The 20,152-nt window shown below is 43.1% G+C and overlaps 1 protein-coding gene across 1 annotated transcript in view; it reads left to right on the top strand.

Annotated features, from left to right (window-relative positions):
* The window catches only part of KIAA0753 (KIAA0753 ortholog), a 29,929-nt gene extending 28,496 nt beyond the window's left edge, over positions 1-1,433 (top strand). Inside the window, exon 20 of the mRNA XM_065418403.1 lies at positions 1,316-1,433. Within this exon, the coding sequence (XP_065274475.1) occupies positions 1,316-1,433 (118 nt within the window). The remainder of the gene's footprint in view (positions 1-1,315) is intronic.
* The last annotated feature ends 18,719 nt before the right edge of the window (positions 1,434-20,152 follow it).

Here is a 20,152-nt window from a genome sequence, read left to right as displayed (position 1 = left end):
AAGGCACCGCTCCAGCAAAGCACATAAACATGGGATTAACTTTCTAAGCATGTGTGTAGTCTCTATGGCCCTGATCCTAGAGACACTTAAGCAAATACTTCATAGTATTACCTCTACTAGTCTCATTGAAATCAACAGGCTTACTGTAGTAAAATTAAGCCTCAACACCAGTGTCTGCCGGATCAGTGCCTTTGATTTTAATAGGACCACTCACGTGCTTAAAGTTCAGATATGCTTCTGTGCTTTGCTGGAGTGGGGCCTATGTGAGCAAGAATTGAATGACCTTGGACTGGTCACTATAACCCGAGGCAGGTTAGAATGGACCGCTAAAACATCCCTGAGCATGTTTCAGCACTATCCTTATCAACTCCAATAGAGTGTTCATAATTGGCATTGGTGTGAGCCTCAGTAGCTCAAACACTGGCCCCTCTTCATGACTGGCAAAAGGACAAAATGAAAATGAGTCCTTCCTTCCTTGCAGTTGAATTGCAGCTCTGCTTATGTATGTATTGTACATATGATTTGAAATCAAACTAAAAATGTAATCCAATTCACAGCACTGTTTGGTGAATGTTTTACCATTAGAGGGCCCTATAAAACTTGTCAACCATTACATGTATCAGTAAACATTTAGAAGAAACCGCTTTGCTCTGTATTAGAGACACAGAAAAGTTAATTTTCCTAGTATTATTGCAGCAAACGTAAGACTCTGAGGAGAAATTTTAAACAGGCCAGCAAAGACCTGAATTTCTCAAATGCTGAAACACTATGAAGTCTTCTGTTGACCTGAGTTCTCCTGAGTTAAAACCTCTGATCCCACTGCTCCCCTGTAAACATCCTTGCTTTCAGAAGGGGCTGATCCAATGACCATTAAAATCAGTGGGAGTCTTTCCATTGACTTCAATGCATCAGGTCCCGAGTATGTTAAATCTTTCTGTACAAAGCAGAATGTTTGCATCTAACATCTTTAAAAAGGAAAAAAATATACCAGTTAATGGAAGGTTGGTCACATTCCCCAATCCTCCATGGACACCATGTATTCACCTCTCTTTTATCAGAAAGCTGATAGATGCAAAAATTTCAGATGCTCCACAAAACTTAGGAGTAAACAGGATGGTTCTGTAGTACAAGAGTTTTCCCCATAGTAAATATATATATATATATATATAATAAGGTGAAAAGAAATACAAACATTTCTCTTTTGAGATCAGAGCATTGATATAAATGGACGAAATGATTGCTGCATATTTGGGTTCGTTTGTACAAACCCCAGGATTCTGTCCTTGGCTTTTAAACTTTCTTTTCTCTCCTTTAGCCTTGCAGAAGAACTGACAGAAGAAGCCTTATGTGATGTGGCAGCAGAGCTGCAGGATGTATGTGAGGATTATGCAGAAGCCGTGTTCACTTCTGAGTTCTTGCAGCCCACAGAGTAAACGCTTTTAAATCTGCCATCAGCTAATGGAATGTCAAATCCCAGCCTACCAGGCATATTGGGTGCTTAGGTTTTTTTCAGTATCTTTGTTCCTACTGAGCACATGGAAGAATCTGCTCAATGTATGGATGAAATTCGGAAGGGATTCATCTTGGGGTTTTTAAAAATTATAATAAAGATGCTTTCCTTTTTAGATTTCAGTGTAATAAAGGTGCTGAAAAAGTGTTTGACTATAAGAGAAGTAAACATTTAACAGTAAAGTTTACATGTGTGTGCAGAGCCATTATCAATCCTTCTGTACATCTGTGATTAGTTGTTCACTCTTTTGTGTGATCTAGTGGTACGAGCAAAGCACTGGAAGTTAACAGATTTGGGGACGGAACCCAGAACTCTCAGTGATTTGGGCAAGTCACTTAACCACTCCATGCCTTACTTTCCTCCTTTGTAATGCTCCTTACTTACCTCACCGGAGCGTTGTGGGGCTTAATCATTTATTGTTCAGAATGCACTTTGAGCTCCTCTGAAAGGTGCGCTGGAAATACAAAGTATTATTTCATATGCGTCTAAAACCCAAATTGAAAATGCTGATGCAAAAGAGTAAATGCTGTTTGATTTGCCTTCAGTGTTTCCAGTATCACACAAGAAAGATGCTGTTTATTTTGTCTGACAACTGCATTAACATTCTTCACAGTCTTGTTAGCTGGTTTTTGGACTAGATGCAATAATCCAGAGGGGTGATCCTCATGTCACAGCATTAAGTGGGTATTTTGAACAATAGCTAGAAATGGCTCAATTTATTTGCAAGAAAGCTTGTGCTGCTGTACTATTGCAACCCGCTTGTGGTTGTAACATTGTTTTCTGAATATTTTACAGCACTATGCATATCTGAATTAACATTTAACAGTCCATACAAACAAGACTTTTTTTTTTTTTTAAGAAAAGTTATTGGTACAGGTTTTCTTCTCTTTCCCCCCCACCCCCCTTTTTTTAATACTAGCCTAAAACAATACCATTCATCTAACAGCAGCTCCATTTAAAGACCCAATCCTGCGTTCTTTATTCACTTAAAATGCCCATTAAAGTCAATAAGAATTATGCGTAAACAAGGAATGCAGGATTCAGCTCCAAAATTGTGACATCAAACCATCTAGGGTATTCCAGCGTCTTCCTTACTTCTCATAGTTGTTCTTAGTGTTGTGGGGGTATGGTGTGTATGATATGTACCTGAATACTTTAGACTCAGTTGCAGGTTAGGGATGGAATGTGAGACTTGTAAAATGTCCTTGCTTTTATTGATTTGTGTTGAGATGGTATTGCACAGAATTGTGTCTTATCCCCATATTTTTATTGTGCAATAAAAATAAATAGAATAACCCACATTCCTGGCTCTTTTATATTGGGCTCATTTGTTAGTTTCAAACAATCAATGTCCTGTGTTGAGTTTTGGTAATATATGTCCGGAGGACAAACAACAACAAAAAAGAAAAAAGGGTATATGATTAAACTCATGGGCCAAAACATGTGAATGCTATTTACTGTGACAAATTCCTTTTGTGCAATAATGTTTAACCCATTATAGCATCATTTTCCAATATATCGAGATTTATATTTTTTGCAAGTCAAAACACATTTTTGTAAAAATAAATAAAATAAACAAAAACCCAAACCCCAAAGTGTTTTTATTAAAGTATGTAATTTGTGTTTTGTGATTTGTTTTGATAACATTTATTTATATCAGTGTACTCTTTATTTGGTGGATTCTGTGTGGTTTTGTAATTTAAAACAAAATACAGCTAACTGGTACCTTTTTCAAAATGTATAGAGAGATTTATTTTAAAAAATTCTGGGTTCACTAAACCAGCAGTGTATATGTGCAACAGTATTTTCAAATATTTGAATTGTTTTCAAATAAACTCTATTGATTGAGGATTTTTTTTAATTTAGAATAATTTGGATCTAAATCCCATGTTTATTATAAATAATGAATAAGACATGTTTGCATTCCCTGCTAAGAAAATGCTCTTCATTTCTGCCATCCTAATCTTTACAGTCAGAAAAAGAGATGCTAATAGAGGGCTGAATCATCACATTTATGGCCTTATACCACGTATAGGAAGAGCATTGTTACACTACCACTAGAGGGGTTTGGGGAGGAGATTGTGCCTCCAAGGCCAGTCTCCCTACTCCTACCCTGACTGTTCCTGGGAAGGAGTATAGTAGTGGTAGGTCTATATCTGTTGTAACATCTAGGGGCCTTGGGGATGGGGAGCCGCCACCTGCACACGGAGGCTGCTTCTCCTCTCCCACTGCTATCTGTGAGGTGGGTTGCCAGCAGGGGTTTGAGAGAGTATCTTGTGCCACCCTTGTGGCTGGGCCACAATTTGGCCCTTACTAACTTACTAATCTGTCCAAAAGTAGCTTCATTTTCTCCCTGCATAAATTCCCACTAGGCTTTGTGACACTAACTGTATATTTAATCTGATGATGCTTCCGTGAGCTCCGATCCTGGGAGGAATGGTGTGCTGGCACCAGAGTGCTGCCTTCAACCTTGGACCCATACAGGAGTAAGGCCTTGAAAGGTAGCACCTTCCTGCCTTTCCTAATACAATACTGCGGGATGTTACCGTCCATGTGATTTTTATTAGAGTGCCTTGCATGCTAACTACAGTATAGACCAGGGGTCGGCAACCTTTCAGAAGTGGTGGGCCGAGTCTTCATTTATTCACTCTAATTTAAGGTTTCGTGTGCCGGTTATACATTTTAAACTTTTTTAGAAGGTCTCTTTCTGTAAGTCTATAATATATAACTAAACTATTGTATGTAAAGTAAATAAGGGTTTTAAAATGTTTAAGAAGCTTCATTTAAAATTAAATTAAAATGCAGACCCCCCTGGACCGGTGGCCAGGACCCGGGCAGTCTGAGTGCCACTGAAAATCAGCTCGCGTGCTGCCTTTGGCACGTGTGCCATAGGTTGCCTACCCCTGGTATAGACTCAAGAGGCCCCTGCTGAGAAACACTTAATATAAGCCCCTCAACCTGTAACCACTCTGCATGAGGAAATCCCATTGATGTAAGTGGGTCCTAAATGGACAACATATAGTTCCCAGTCCTGCAAAGCCTTATGCATGTGCTTAACTTTATACCTGATGAGTAGCCCTATTGAGGTCCAGGGGACTATACACGCTACCTTTAAAGTTAAGCATGTGCGTAAGTCTGCAGGGGCAGGGCTAGAGACGGAATGCAGGCCAGAGCAGTGGCGCTAAGGATGTGTCTGAACGGTTCTATTTAAAAAAAAAAAAAAAAAAAAAAGTCACAGCACAGGCCTCCCCCTGCCAGGGAATTTATTTAGAAGGAACAGGACTCAGGAAAGGGTTAATGAATCAGGGTCTTAATTAGAACAGCCTGGAGACACCTGGCAATAGGGGGGGGGGGGTGGCATAGGTCTTAATTGGGATTGCTGTGGTACACCTGAGGGGGTGTCTGTGAGGGCAGGCCTGTAACGAAGGAAACCCTCAGACTACTGAGGCGTGAGAGTGCCAGCCCTGAAGCAGTGAGGCCTGATGGCGAGGGAGTCCCACTGCCAGCCCCGAAGCAGAGAGGCCCTGGTGGTAGGTGGCTGAGGCTCTGGGCTTAGTGGGAAGCTTGAGGGAGGCTGCACAACTTGAGGTGACACAAAAACCTGGTACAGAGCCTGAAAATGAGCCAGCACGGAGCTGAGACGTGCTGTGAGGAGCCTGAAATAAGGGACTGGGGCAGGGAGTCAGTCAGAGCGGGAAATATCTGAGCTACTATTGACTGAGTGGTCTATGTTGCAGGGATGCCAGGAACGAGGGCCCCACGTCAGTGTGACTGTGACTGTTGATTTATCTGTTTTGGATGTAGGAGTTTGATACCCTGAAGGGGGGGAACCACGGTGCGTGACCTGGCTGGAGGGCTGCGTTGTCAGAAGAGGAAGGGGACTCCCGGACGTCCAGCAGGAGCAACAGAGAGGTAGAAACGCTGCTTAGTCATGCCTGGGTGCTAGGGGGTGCTCTCACCAGAGGGTTGACCCTTGACATATATTTGTTATTTCGTTACTATGTGGTTGAGGGAGGACTCAGGTTTACAGGCCTGTCAGAGAAATGGGAGCATTAGAGGAGCGACTCGAAGGGGGAGAGGGGAGGTATGGCAGTAGGTTTGCCATCTCTGAGGTACAAGACAAACCCAAGAGATCCAGGATGATCCTGAGCCCATAAAACTGGACGGCTGGCAGTGTGTCCGGGAGCCCCCTTACAGATTGCCTGGGACAGTTATCTCAAAAAAAGGGACAATCCTAGGGAAACCTGGACAGGTGGCAGCCCTCGGCAGAGGGGTGAGGGGGGAGTTTGCTAGCTGTCATATGGCTCGAAGTGAGCAAAGGGGCCACTCCTGAGAAACCTGGAAAGAGGCCCCCGAAGATGTTACTGCTCATTTGTGTTCTCTAAGTGGGTCCTCCACCCCCTGTGAAAATAAATACAATTCACTCTAAATATTAAACCGTAGACATTAAATCAGTGGGTTTCTGGGAGTGAGGTAGCAACTGTGTGTTTTCTGCCAGTGCTTCCCACAGATGCTGGGTCCACTTCTGTTTCCTTTAAAGTCAATCGGAGCATTGCCTTGATGGCTATGGGAGCAAGACTGGGTTCATTGATCTGTCTCCATATTACTCCAGGATCATGCCTTTTTGGACAGCCCACTTCTCTCTTTCTTTCTTTTTTTTTTTTTTTTTTTTTTTTTTGCTCCTTTTGACTACTTTCCTTGAAGTAGTTACTGACTAGTGATTCTCACTTCAAAAGTTTTTTCTCTTACTTAATTGGCCTCTCAGAGTTGGTAAGACAACTCCCACCTTTTCATGCTTTCTGTATGTGTATATATATCTCCTCAATATATGTTTCATTCTATGCATCTGAAGAAGTGGGCTGTAGCCCACGAAAGCATATGCTCAAATAAATGTGTTAGTCTCTAAGGTGCCACAAGTACTCCTGTTCTTTTTGTGAATAGTTACAGTACATGTTCCTCTCCCCAAACCAGCCTTCCTTCCTGCAACCAGTCTTGAGTACTAGATTCCACTTACATTCTAGAGTAATGATCTGTTCTGAAAGTATGGGGCTAAAGAAGCAAGTGTGGGGGATTGAGATCAGAGGAGCTCATTGTTTTCCTGTGCTCCCCTGTTTGTCTGTATCCATCTGTTATCTAACATTCTAAACTCTTTGGGGCCGCTGCTGTCTTTTTGTCTGTTTGTACAGCACCTAGCACAATAGGACCCAGATTCAGGAGTGGGGCTTTTATGCACTATGGCACATCAGGAAGGCTGCCCTATGTTTATCTGCCTTATTTATCTGGAACTCCTGGGCAAGAGCTGACTCTAAAAGATTTAAAACATTAAATTTGAAATTGCAAGTTCTGCCATATGTATGTCTCAGTTTCAGGGTAACTGCACTTGTATCTCCCCTCCTCCCTCTCAGTTGCCCCATTGCATTTTGGCTAACACAGGTCCAGACTGTCAAGGGACTAACTGGGGGTGTCTGATTAACCCCTTATGCTTTTAAAGCCAGAATATTACTCCTCAAAAGCAAAGAATATGAAATATCTGACAACACACCTGCTGGGATTCCCTCCGAGACCTCTTTCCACTCTGCTTTCCAAGAATGCAGTTTGACTTTGGCCTTAGTCACTCAGGTATCTTTAGCATACAGCAGTGCCACCCTGAGTTGATCAGACTTTAACACGGGGGCGGGGTGGGGGGTGGATGCACGGCACACCACCGCTCCAAAGTTATACAAAAACCTTTTCCCTTTATATACATTACACATTTTATTGCATTTACTATACATTGCATTACACATTTTTTGGATTGGCTTTGAAGAAGCCAATCCCTGTGCAGCCCGTGCTGACCACGCACTGTCCATGATTCGACTTCCTCTTTACCTCATCTTTCCTTTCTTATGTATCCCTTGTTTATCTAGTTCATCATAAATAGCTCCCTGCGTGTTTTCCTTCTTATCTTAGTTGGCTCAGATATTCTGTCGTCTTAGTCGACTGACCTATTCACTTACCTTATTTAGCACAAACATTTTGTTTTCAACCTAATGATTTATTTCCTTCCCTAATCCTCTCTTCCAAAAAATGAGGCCACCTTCCATGTGTTAATTACTCATGTCAGGCCCAGGCCTCACCTACCTTCCCCTGCTTTTTATATTAGCATTCGTTTCATTTGCATTATATTTCTGTCTTTCTGTGCTTTCTTTTTCAAGTTTATTACCCACATTTTCAAGAGCACTGTGGGGGGTACTCATTTGAACCACTATTAATATTAGGCTTAAAGCATGAACGAGGTGGTGCACAGGACCGGCTCTAGGCACCAGCAAATGAGGCAAGTGCTTGGGGCGGCACAATTCCAGGGGTGGCATTCTGGGTGGGGTTTTTTTTTTTCCTTCCGCAGTTGCGCTCTCTGAGGTTATTTTTTTTTTTTTTTGCTCGGGGCGGCAAAAATCCTAGAGCCGGCCCTGTGGTGCAAGCTCACCTCCTCTGATACAGCCCACCATCGTATTTCTACTGCCTGAACAATATTATCCTCAATTGCTTGTTGCCCGGCTATTAGTTAGGCAATGGGCACCAATTGCTCCCTCTTTTCAGGCCAGGCCACAGCTACAACACCTACAGCCGGAATCCCTGACCTTTCCTGTGTAGAAATCTGTGCTGCAGGTAGAGCAAAGGCGTCTACACTAGAAACTTTAACTCCAATTTCACACCTGCAGAGCATTTGATGGGGGTTTCACAACATGAGGCTTAACTATAGTTTGAGGAGTCCCTGTATCTCTCCAACCAATGAATGTCTCCTCATTGACTACCACCGGCTACTCCCACTGGTGTTCTGCTGGTTCTGCACCCAGCATGGTGCAGCCAGACATGTGGGCAGTGGTTTGGGATGTGAATGGTTCAGCAGGAACATATTACACCATCGGCAGGCTGGCTGTGTGACTCCCTCCCTCCGGAGATTCAGTCACACAGTTAACTCTATGAGGTTGAGGTGCAGCCAGGGCCGGTGCTACCATTTAGGCAAACTAGGCGGTTGCCTAGGGCGCCAAGATTTGGGGGCGCCAATTTTTTTTTTTACAGCGTTCGTACGCCCCTTCCCCGAGCACGCGGTCGCCGCTCCACTTCTCCCGCCTCCCAGGCTTGTGGCGCCAATCAGCTGTTTGGCGCTGCAAGCCTGGGAGGGGAGGAGAATTAGAGCGGGGGCGGTGTGCTCAGGGAGGAGGCGGAGCAGAGGTGAGCTGGGGTGGGGAGCTGCCGCATGGCTCCCCCGGGGGGGGGGGGAAGCTGCTGCGGGGGGGGGGTGCCTCAGGGCAGGGGGGGGAGCTGCCGCAGGGCTGGGGGGTGGCACAAGGTGGAAGTTTCGCCTAGGGCACGAAACTTCCTTGCACCAGCCCTGGGTGCAGCTGGCCTTTCCAGCACCGCATTGGGCCTGAGTGGGCAAAGTGTCCCTGCTGGCCACGTATGGAAAACTACTTTGCCCCACCTGTCCCAGGACTTCTTGGAGGTAGCTTCCCTTTCCTCTGGGCCCAGTCCCACTCCCCTGACCCTTTTCCTTCCCTAATAGGTTTTCTATCAAACCCAAGCAACTATCTACATAGTGGTCTGTCAATTTCCCAGCTATAATAACATCTCTAGGATCTTTGTGTATTAATTGTGATTGTAGGTCAGGGTGGCAGAGTTTATAGAATTTTATTCTAAACTCAGGTTGCCAACAGTCCCTTGTTACAAGGGACGTCCCTTAATTTTCATCTCTGTACAACAAGATTGGAAGGTGCTGAGTGCTGCAAAAAGCAGCAAGAAATACCCCTGGTGAATGTAGGTGAGTACTGCTTAGTATCATTATTACTGATGATGATGATGATGATGATAATATTGGAAGGAGGGGTGCAGCGGGGGTGCTAAGAAAATAGTCCCTTGTTTTTAAAATACAATGTTGGCAACCCTATTCTAAACCCACTAATTTGTAGGCCTCATCACCTGTGGTAACCTCCTAACCAGTTCTCCATTTTCTTCTGTAACCCCTAATTTGAGTTAAAACCTCAGCATAGGTCATGTCCCCATTTTTTCTGAACTCCCCAGAACCTTGCCCTATACACTTCAGGGTCAGTTTAAACTTTTGCACCAAAGCTTGTTTGCAGTGCCCATAATCTCTATAGTTCTCTGTCCGTAAGGGTGAAAAATGTCTAAGGCTTTTGTCCCTGACAGGAGTGTCCTCCTGCCCCACTTTGTTCAATTCACACCTCATTTCAAAAACACATCCATGTCATCTCCCTCCTTAAAGCGAAGAAATAATTTGGAGTCTATGCCACCTATTGGGACAGGTACATGGAGTCTGGATCGGCCTACTGGATTAACGTTTTGCTGGCACAGATTCCCCATCTTGAGCTGATGCTGACGATCCTTATACTTCTTTTCTTTCTTGTGCTGGCACTCCCGGTCTGCAAACAGCTGGTTTTCTAGATGCAGCCTGTCCCTTTCCAGCTGTATCCGCTCCTGGTGTACCCATAGACCCATCTGTGATCTCTGTTGCAATGATGTATTTGATCTGGACGGAGCATGGATGTTGCCTTTGTCAGCATCTTCCCTGCTTCTCTCCAGGGCATTGGCTCTAATATTTCCCTCGCCTGCTGGACTCTGCCAGTGGGCTGGACATTCCCTGAGAACCTGGACCATCAGTTCTCTTCTGGTCATCAGAATACAAGAAGTTGACTAGCTGTGTCTTTGTTCACTCCTCAGTGTGCAACTGCTATTCTCTGCATAGCTCAACTAACTGACTTCCCATCAACTGTTTATAACTCATTTTCTCCTGTCTCTCTCTTCACTATTCCTTTCCCGAAAATGCTATGAATGTAGAATTAAATTATTTATTTTTTATAATTTTGAGCAATAATATAGATGTTTTAAAACTTTTTTTTAATTTTTATCCATTTACATTTTCCCATTTGGAGGAAATTAAGAGAGAGCAGTCAGACAACAGTGGAGATCAGGCAATAATTATTTAACGACAGTAGATGTGGAGATTCAAAAAGGGAAAGTTTTATAACTGTTAAAACACAAATTGTCAGCATCACGTGCAAAATATATAAGGTAAATATCCTTAAATCAAACTCTAATAAGTTCTCAAGCAGTATTTTTCTGACTTTGCCCCTCTGTGCATTTTGGTTCTGATCAGTGGAAATATATTTTTGTCAGTTTGTGTGTCTACAGTGAATCGCGAGTTACTGACATTTTGCAATAAAACTCTAATGCTTCTGAGCCTAACTATGAGATTTTTCTCTGAGTTTCCCCCCCCTTACGTTACTTGCTTTCACTGTTGTTGGCACTTACAGCAATTCACACTGTCATAGATCCCACGCACGCTGCCACTGTATATGTCACAGTTTCTGGGTAACTGCACCTGTATTCACCTGTATTCTGCCATTGGGCTCCCAGCTCCCAATAACACATACACTTAATACAAGAAGGTCTTTCAAGGATATTGCAGGAAATTGCCATATTAGTCACTATATATCAGGGGTCAGCAACGTTCGGCACACGGCTCGCCAGGGTAAGCACCCTGGTGGGCCCCCACTGGCCGCTTCTCGCCACCCCCATTGGCCCGGGACGGCGAACCGCGGCCAGTGGGGGCCGCGATCGGCCGAACCTGCCGCGTCAGCAGGTAAATAAAGCTGGCCCGGCCCGCCAGGGTGCTTACCCTGGCGAGCCGCGTGCCGAACGTTGCCGATCCCTGCTATATATATATATATATATATGTATGTGTGGTGCTCAACGTTCCTGGTCTTCTCAAGTCATTTTCAGTGCAGATAGTTTCTGCCTGGCTGTTTGCAGGAAGATGGCTGTTGCTAAGGAATAAATCATAAACTTAGGCACCTCCACAGTCACAGAGATTTGCACCTTCAAGGGGTATTTCTGAAGTAATTTAACTTTTTAATATATTTATGGGTTTTTTGCATATTTATTTCCCTGATTCAGCAAGATACTTAAGCATGTCCATAGCTCCAAGCACATGTATAATCCTGGGAGTACTGATGTACTTGCAGTTTAGGCACATGTTTAAGTATCTTGTTGTGACTTAATTTACCTGGTCAATCTTTCATATGCAACACTGGAATTTTCCTTTAACACTGAAGTTTCAACTGTAACATGTCTAAGTTTTTTGTTTTGCTTTTTTAAAAATCCAGTCTTGAAAAGGCAGCAGTCTCTATTTTCGGGTGAATCTATAAGGTTCCATTTTTTCTTAATTTTTTCTGCATTTATTACTATTTGTATCTGTTTCTGCTAGTTCTAGGTGCTGTACAAACACGAGAAGGGACAGCCCTAGCCCTGAAAAACTTAACAAGCTAAAACCAATGTGTTCAAGAATGACTAAGCCAAGGACTATCCTTGCCAGGATGTTTTTTTTTTTTTTTTTAGCATGACTGTTTTATGATTTGTAGAAGGTGTATAAACTCCGCTCTAGAGGCTGGCAGGGAGAGGGTTAACTCTCCCCAAGGACTAGAAGGATCACAGCTGCATGCCCTTACTGAAGGAATGGAGCTATCGGTCCATGGGAGATCAGGCTGAGCCCAGCTGGAGTTAATTTCTCCCTTTTAAAAGCTTAATGTGCAGTAGGAACTAGACTTTCTTTGTGGAAGAAAGTAATCTGGGGCAAAGTTGCCTTTGTGAATTACTAGTGTGTGGACTGTAAAAAGCCATCCATGGATTGACTTTGTTTGGAGACCCGGGGCCCTCTTTGAGCTTTCAGTTTAAACCTTTGGCAATGAGAGCCATTGCTTTCACTTGTTTGTTTTGTCTGAGCTCTGGGAAAGCTGCTTGCTCGCTGGACCTGATACAGAAAACAGGGTATGTGCTAGTTACAGCTATAGTTACGTGAACAATCCCCGTGCTGAGATATAGCTTCCATTAGATATTAGTGGAGCAGCACTTTGTGAAAAGGGCTAGCCCACCAATGGATGTCCTCAGGTAGTGCTTCTCCTGGTGAAGGAAAATGTTTGCAACATAAATTAAGGGGAGTAGGATGTAAGTAAAGAGAATAAAAAGTGTAATCAGTCTCAAACCTTCCAGCCTATTAACAGAGAGGGGAGCATGTCTCTGGGTCTTTGTAATAACCTAGATTAATTTTTCATTCTCTCTGTAAAACTGATGCTCTGGGAATCACAATCGCTGCTAAATACCTGTTGTTAAGGGTCTGATCCTGAGAGGTGCTGAGCACCTGTAACTTTGCTGGAGTTGAGGGTGCCAGGAGCCGAGTATGGGGTGACACTGTGAAAGCTGTCTGTTAGATTTTGGATTCCCATTAACTTCAGTTGAGATCAACCATTCAAATCCCCTCAGCACCTTTGAACATCTTGGCCTTAAACCCTTAACTCTCCATTTCAAAATAGTCTTTTGTTGTTGTACTGTAACTCCATAGGCTGGTTTCTAGTCAAAGGTAGCAAGCTCTAGTGTTGTTTCCAAATATAAATCTAAGATTCTTTATATGTTTGACAAGACATAAGAAGGAGCTGTTGGATCTTATTAAAAAAAAAAATCTGCATAAAGGCTTATTCTGGTATATACTAACTGGTCAGAATTGCTTCATTATGGTCCTCCTGTCTTCTAGATTCTAGTGATCATCTGGCTGAGGAGCATGACTCATGTTTATGCAAGCTGTGTGTGTCTGAGTTAGGAAGCTGGAGTGAGGCTAGGGAGTAGTTGCTGTGTATGCAAGAGTTCTCAACCAGGGGTACGCAAAGGTCTTCCAGGAGGTACATCAACTCATCTAGATAGTTGCCTAGTTTTACAACAGGCGACATAAAAAGCATTAGCGAAGTCAGTACAAACTAAAATTTTATACAATGACTTATTTATACTGTTCTATATACTATACACTGAAATGTAAGAACAATATTTATATTCCAATTGATTTATAATTCTGTGGTAAAAATGAGAGTAAGCAATTTTTCAGTAATAGCGTGCTGCGACATTCTTGTGTCTGATTTTGTAAGCAAGTTGTTTTAAGTGAGGTGAAGCTTGGGGGTACGCAAGACCAATCAGACTCCTGAATATAGTATAGAAAGGTTGAGAATCACTGGTCTATGGCACATCTGCTTGGGAATCAGAAGTAGCATTCACCTCCATACCATTCCTGCTGCCCCTTCAGAGAGGAGGGTATTATGCAGCTAGGGACAGAAGAGCCAACGGTGCCACGTCTCCTTTGGGGACCATGCTGCCTAGGCGGACGGGGAAGGCTGGGAAGTTTAGCAGAAGATACTAGTAGATAGAGGCTGGCGCGCCATCTCCCCCTGAGATCCATGGGACTTGGAAAACGTATTTTCCACCTGCCTTCCCACCCCCTCCTCTTGCAAGCGCACACCAAGGAATATTGATCAAAAACTTTAGAAAACATCTCCTAGAGTTTCCCAATCCTCCCCTCTCCTGCCTCAGGAAGCTGAAGTATGCCCCCTGCTATCTCCTCAGAGATGCTGAACAGGGATCTGGCATATTAAGAGTAGCCACAGTGGGATGTTTCCTCAGTGTGGAATAGCTGAGCTGAGTGCCAGGTTCCCAGGAGTATTCGGTCAGAGAGAACATAATCCAGTGCATCTTTAATAAGTGGAGTCAATTCTCTTTCATAAACCTTGGATGACTAAAGCATCAACTCCTATACTCGGGGAGCATTCAGATGCTGGATGCATGATCTGAGTAATCTGCACAGGCTCTAACAAGGACATTAAAGCTTGCTGCTTGAAGGAGGGAGAACTTTGCCAGACTTAGCCCAAACCTACCTATTTTCTTTTGGCTGACAGTTGCTGAGATCTCCAGCTCCAAGTAAAAGGATTGTGATTGGGCAGCAAATGAACATACAGTTTCAGATGGATTCTTAACCCATTCCTGCCATTGTAGCTCTGCTCACAGGCTGCCCTTGAAACAGGAAATATTGTGTATTATTTGTGTTCCATTAGCACCTTTGTTGCCCCATTGTGCGAGGCACTGTACAAACACCTAGAAAGAGAGACACTTCCCCAAACTGCTCACAGCCTAAATAGAAAAAGGAGACACTGGGAAATCTACAGATGGGGAAACTGAGGCAGAGATTAAAGTGTCCTTGGGCAAGGTCACTCAGGAAGTGTGGCCGAGCTAAGAGCTGAAGCCAGATCTCCTGAGTCCCAATCCACTGCCTCAACCACAAGGCCACCCTCCTTCATTGCTTCTTGACCTTAACAGAGGATCACTTAGAGTATTTATAGAGTGCCCTTCACCCGGGCATAGCCAAGTGCTTGACAAACTAATGTTAAGCCACACAATATACCCCAGAGCTGAGTATTATTGGAGTGGTTTGACAGATCAGGGAAACTGAGGCACACAAATTGAGTGACTTGCCCAAGGTCGCAAGCAGGCAGCGTTAGGAATAGAAACTAGAGATGCCGCTGCTGCAAAATACAAATAAATGCCACTGGCTTCAATAAGAGGTGCAGACACTATTCTTAAGGCAGGACTCCCTGTCCTCTGTTCACTACTTCTTACCTTTGAGGATCTGGGCCATGGTATTTAGGCTTCTAACTTCCTTTGATTTAGGAGCCTAAATGTGTTTGAGGATGTGGGCCAATCTTTCTGTACTCTGTAAAACTATGGAGGTACCTGGAGGTAAATCAGGTGCTGTACTTTGCTTAATCTACTCTCCAGTCAACTGCTGTCTGTTGTGTTACTCCCTGAAATACCACACCATGTTTAAATCCCAGATTGCAAGTTTAAAAAAAAAAAGAGAGAGAGAGAAACTCTAAAATCTGAAGAAAAAAAGTGTTATGGAAAGTCACAGTAGGAATGGGAGGGGAAAATAATTCTCTGATTTGAAATGTGTATTAGCAGCTAATGCCTCTAGTAATATGTCCCATAATTCTATAAGATTGCTTCATTTTGGATAGTGTTCTTCAATAGGTCTGAATCTTGATACGCTTGTTTATGTGATGAGTGAAGACTTATCTCAAAAGCTAACCAAAATGCATTTGAAGTCCCCTTCCCAAATGAAATGCAGATAGCACTGATCACTTATCAGTTTACTAATATAGCTAAATGCCCTTTCTACAAGGCTTAGAGACAATGCCTATGTAGCTGGTAGAGTTAACCCGACCAAAGCAAACAGTGCATCAGATGCTGTTTTCTCACTTAGTCCCACATAATTTATAAGCAGAGACACAGAGTTGTGAAACAAAATTACAACTTAATTTACCGCTTCCATTGTCTTCATTGAAGTTTGGCTCAGGCCCTTAATGACTAAAATAAGAGCCAGAAACATTTTAATAACATCTGGGAACTGGAAATCAAGGAGTTCTGAGTGCCTGCTTGCCTTTGTATTGCATATTCTTTCTTTTCCTAGCCCTGGCATTCAATAATGGCACTACACACATGTTTAAGGTTCTGTATGAAAGTAAGTGGTGGCAAAATCAGAGCCTTAGTCACTTGAATATGTTCTTGGTGAGGACCAGCTTCTGTATCTTTACTGGGAGTGAAGGATGCTTAGGACCTTGTAGGTTTGCAAGCCTTGATTTCTGCCAGTCTATGGAGTGGCAGCATAGATAGATGAAACCAGTTTGGATTTATTTTTGTGTTGTGTGAACATAGGCAGTCAGAGCAGTATTAATTAACAATCAAAGTGTTTTCTATGGATTTTTTTTCTTCCCCATCTCTCTTGAACTTATAAAAGCTGCTGAAATCCAGTGACAGAGGTTGCACTTTCCAAATTGCATGTTGTTTCTATTCCCAATTAAAAGATTTCTCTTAAATAAAGAAATTAACTAGCATCAATTGATTTAATACTAAGCAGGCCTAATGCGCATCTTCCCCTCACCCCCTGCTGCAACTGACTTGACTATACAGAGCCGAGATAAACACGGCTGAGGGTGGGGCAATGTAACTTTAGTTAAAAGAATAACCTATTCTTTTCTCTAAGACAATGGCTATTGTTAGCATTCCAAACTGCGATTCTAACCATCCCATAGAAACCCCCCCTTACTGTTAACCTGGATTAAGTCAGTAGGATATGGTGCCAGCAATGCTGATTATTAGTAAAACTCTTAAAAATCCATACCCTGGCTGGTGTTTTTCTGGTAGTAACTTGCAGTGCAGTCTGATTCCCTTCTTGAGTTGACAGAGCAAAAATCTGCAATATTAACTAAATATAAATAGCATTAAAATGATGCTGGGAAGGGGAGGAAAATGACTCCGAGCCAAGATCTTCTAGAGGAAGGAACTGGGCTGTTCCTCATCTAGTCTGCTTGAGACTTGGGCTGATTCTGATCTTCTAATGTCCTGAAATCTCTTAATAGAGAAGGCCGGACGAAGGAGATGAAAACTCTCTAAAGAACTATGTGAACCATACAAGATGCACAAGCCATTAGCATGCACTTGATTCCTTTGCTAGACTTCACCAGTCACCACTCATGTCGGTAGTGATCTATCACAATGCTTATCTGTATGGTGGCTGTACCTTGTAAGCTCATTGGGGTAGGGATTTTTATTTTTTTTTAAACTTTGTTTTCACAAAGCACTTAGCACAATTAGGCACCAATATAACAAGTGAATATATGTAGCTGTCCTAGGCACCTATCTTTGTATCTAAGCACTATCTGCAAGAACACCTTGGAACAAGCTATTTGGAATAGAACTGAACCTGGGTCAGAAATTCCAGGAGAACAATCAGAAAATGATCAATGAGGAACTGGGTCCTGATGTGAACTCTCACTGAAGTCAATGGATGGGGGGGATGGGTGTTGGGTGTGCATGTAATGCAGGCTCAGGCTCTAAAGGTCCCAATGAGAGTTGGTGGCTCTTGGCCCCTCATGGAGGAAGCAGAGAAGAGGAGAGTGGGTATTGCTTGAAAACACCCTACAGGTTCCATTTGCAATCAGCAAGCCAAGGCGCTTACAGAAGAGCAGCGAGAATACATTCACCGCACACTGAGCACCCCGACTTGCTCCCTTTGAAGACCATGGCAAAACTCCCACTGATTTAAACAAAAATGGGATCAAAGCCTGAGGCAGATGTGATGCTTGTATAAATGATTTTCATGCTGCAGTCTTTTGGAGAGGGGGCGGGGGGCGGCAGACGGTCCTCTCATACAACTTAAATGTTCAAATAGCAGTGGGGCCAGGCTCATTTTGGCAATCCCGTATGTATTACTTGAGAACAAATGAACTTGGCTGTTCAGAAGGACATCTGATAAGAGCAAAGTGAGAAGAGTAGCTGTAAGAGAGTTTTCTGCGCTCTGCTGCCAAGATGGATTATGCATCAATGCCTGTGCATAATTACCAGTGTAAGACTAGCAAAGGTCTGCCCTCCAATATCAGACCCAGCATGCTATTGTGGCACAAACCCTGAGGCAGGGATTTATCAATCGGCACATCTCAGCTGAGTAAGAAGGGTGCAGCGGATTAGTTTTTTTTCCTCAGTGCGCCCATACCGTCATCTGTACATTAAGCAATAGGTTGTGCTGCCCACAAGAGAGCACAGATGACGTCCCTCTCTATGCTACCCCAGCTCACTGTAAAAGAAGCTGCACAGCAGTCCTGCAAAGTCCAACAAATACTTTGACCAACAGAGTCACTTTTGGGGCTGAAAGTTAGCAAAAGCTGGGTTCTGGCAAAGGGCCAGAGAGAGAGAACTTCCCAAGCTGCCACTTCTGAAAATCCAGTGGCCCCTTCTGGCCCCAGGGCTTGAGTAAAGCATGACAATGTGACCCCTAATGGATCAAAACAAGGAGGCACATAATCTCTCCACCTGTCCCCTCCCCCCCAAATTTTAGTGTGGTGGGGGGTTTTGTGTGGTTTTTTTTTTGTTTTTTGTTTTTAAATTTCACGAGTTTTAAGCTAATCTCACTGCAAGGTCCTAAGCACCCTTCACTCCCAGTAAAGATACCGGAGCTGGTCCTCACCAAGAACATATTCAAGTGACTAAGGCTCTGATTTTGCCACCACTTACATTCATACAGAACCTTAAACGTGTGTGTAGTGCCATTATTGAATGCCAGGGGAAGGAAAAGAATGTTTATACATTAAGAAATAAGTGTAAAGAATATGCAATACAAAGGCAAGCAGGCACTCAGAACTCCTTGATTTCCAGTTCCCAGATGTTGTTAATATGTTTCTGGCTCTTATTTTAGTCATTAAGGGCCTGAGCCAAACTTCAATGAAGACAATGGAAGCGGTAAGTTAAGTTGTAATTTTGTTTCACAACTCTGTGTCTCTGCTTATAAATTTGATGTGGGACTAAGTGAGAAAACAGCATCTGATGCACTTTTTGGTTTGATCAGGTTAACTTAACTAGCTACATAGGGGCCTTGCTCATGATTTTTGAATGTTTGTGGTTGGTAATACTAGTGTGTTAATGTGTGACTTATTGTCAGTACTGTATTATATAGCTGGTTCTAGAACCATCTATCTTTACCATCTAGCATTAATCAGTGAAGTGCTTTGGGATCCTTTAAAATAAAATATGCTAGGGGTGAAGTTTGCCCCTGGGCAGTGGACCAGTTTGAGGCCTCATTGAAGCCTTATTTTGAGGACTTAAGTGATACATAGGCCTTTACTGACAGCCTGCCCAGTGCTGAATTTCACCCTGGCTGAATGTGAACTGCCATCCTGTGACTGTCTGATATAGATTCTTAACATGCTATTCTACATTTACATTACTTGCCTCTCCGTGTGGCAGAGTGTTCTGAGCGCAAGTCTCCTGAATGCCAACCCTAGCTTTCACTTCCTTCTGTGGTTTTGGGAAATTATTACTATTTGTATTATTTAGTGCTCAGGCATTTGTCATGGATCAGCATCCCTTTGTGCTAGGCGCTGTACAAAAAGACTCAATTTCCCTACCTGTAAAATGGGAACAGGATTTCATTAAGAACTCCACAGGCATATAATGAGGATTAGTTGATGTCTGTAAAGTCCTTTGAAGGCTAAAAGCACAACATAAGTGCTATAGTTTTTCAGTTATAATGGTTTGATTTTTGCTTTGCTTTTCCATCTTGGCAGATACCCATGAAAACAACGGCTAGCTTGATAGGGTGTTCACTCTTGCTTGGTTTGAAATTTCCCTATGAGTTGCTGAGCAAATAGTGCTGCTGCTTTGGTCACTTTCATCTCCTCCTCAATGGCGCTTCTTGCAATGTGCTTCCTCTTTAATGGGAGGGATGTACCGCCGGCCACACCTTCTCAGTGGGACAGGCATGTGCATGTCACTCCTGATCTACACCTTCAACCCTGCGGAAGCAGAATGTCATCTCTGGAAGCTAGTGAAACTATAAACAATGGGGTCTCATGAGGAGGCTGAGTCCTTAATCATGTCTTAATTGTATCTCTGCAGCACTATTGCATCAGCTTGTTTAACAGACCCTCTAGACAATTTACTTTACAAATTACAGCATACTTAGCCAGAATTCTGCAGCTAGAATGCTAACTTACTCAAAACCCACACAGTCTGTTACATCAGTCTTGGCACCCAGGGAAGTTTTTAATTAAGGGTGAGATTTTTCTCTCCCTTATGCAGCTCTCTTTGACTATGCTCATAGCTATAGCCATGAATTTTTTTTTTTTTTTTTACTCCCTTCCCAAAGATGAACAGAATGGGTATTGAAATAACCATTATGCCTTGATACTACCGGATAACATGAAAGGAACTGGTGAGTAAACT

Source organism: Emys orbicularis, chromosome 17 (genome assembly GCF_028017835.1).
Source record: "Emys orbicularis isolate rEmyOrb1 chromosome 17, rEmyOrb1.hap1, whole genome shotgun sequence".
Lineage (NCBI taxonomy): Eukaryota > Metazoa > Chordata > Testudines > Emydidae > Emys > Emys orbicularis.
This window is presented reverse-complemented; position numbering and strand designations above follow the sequence as displayed.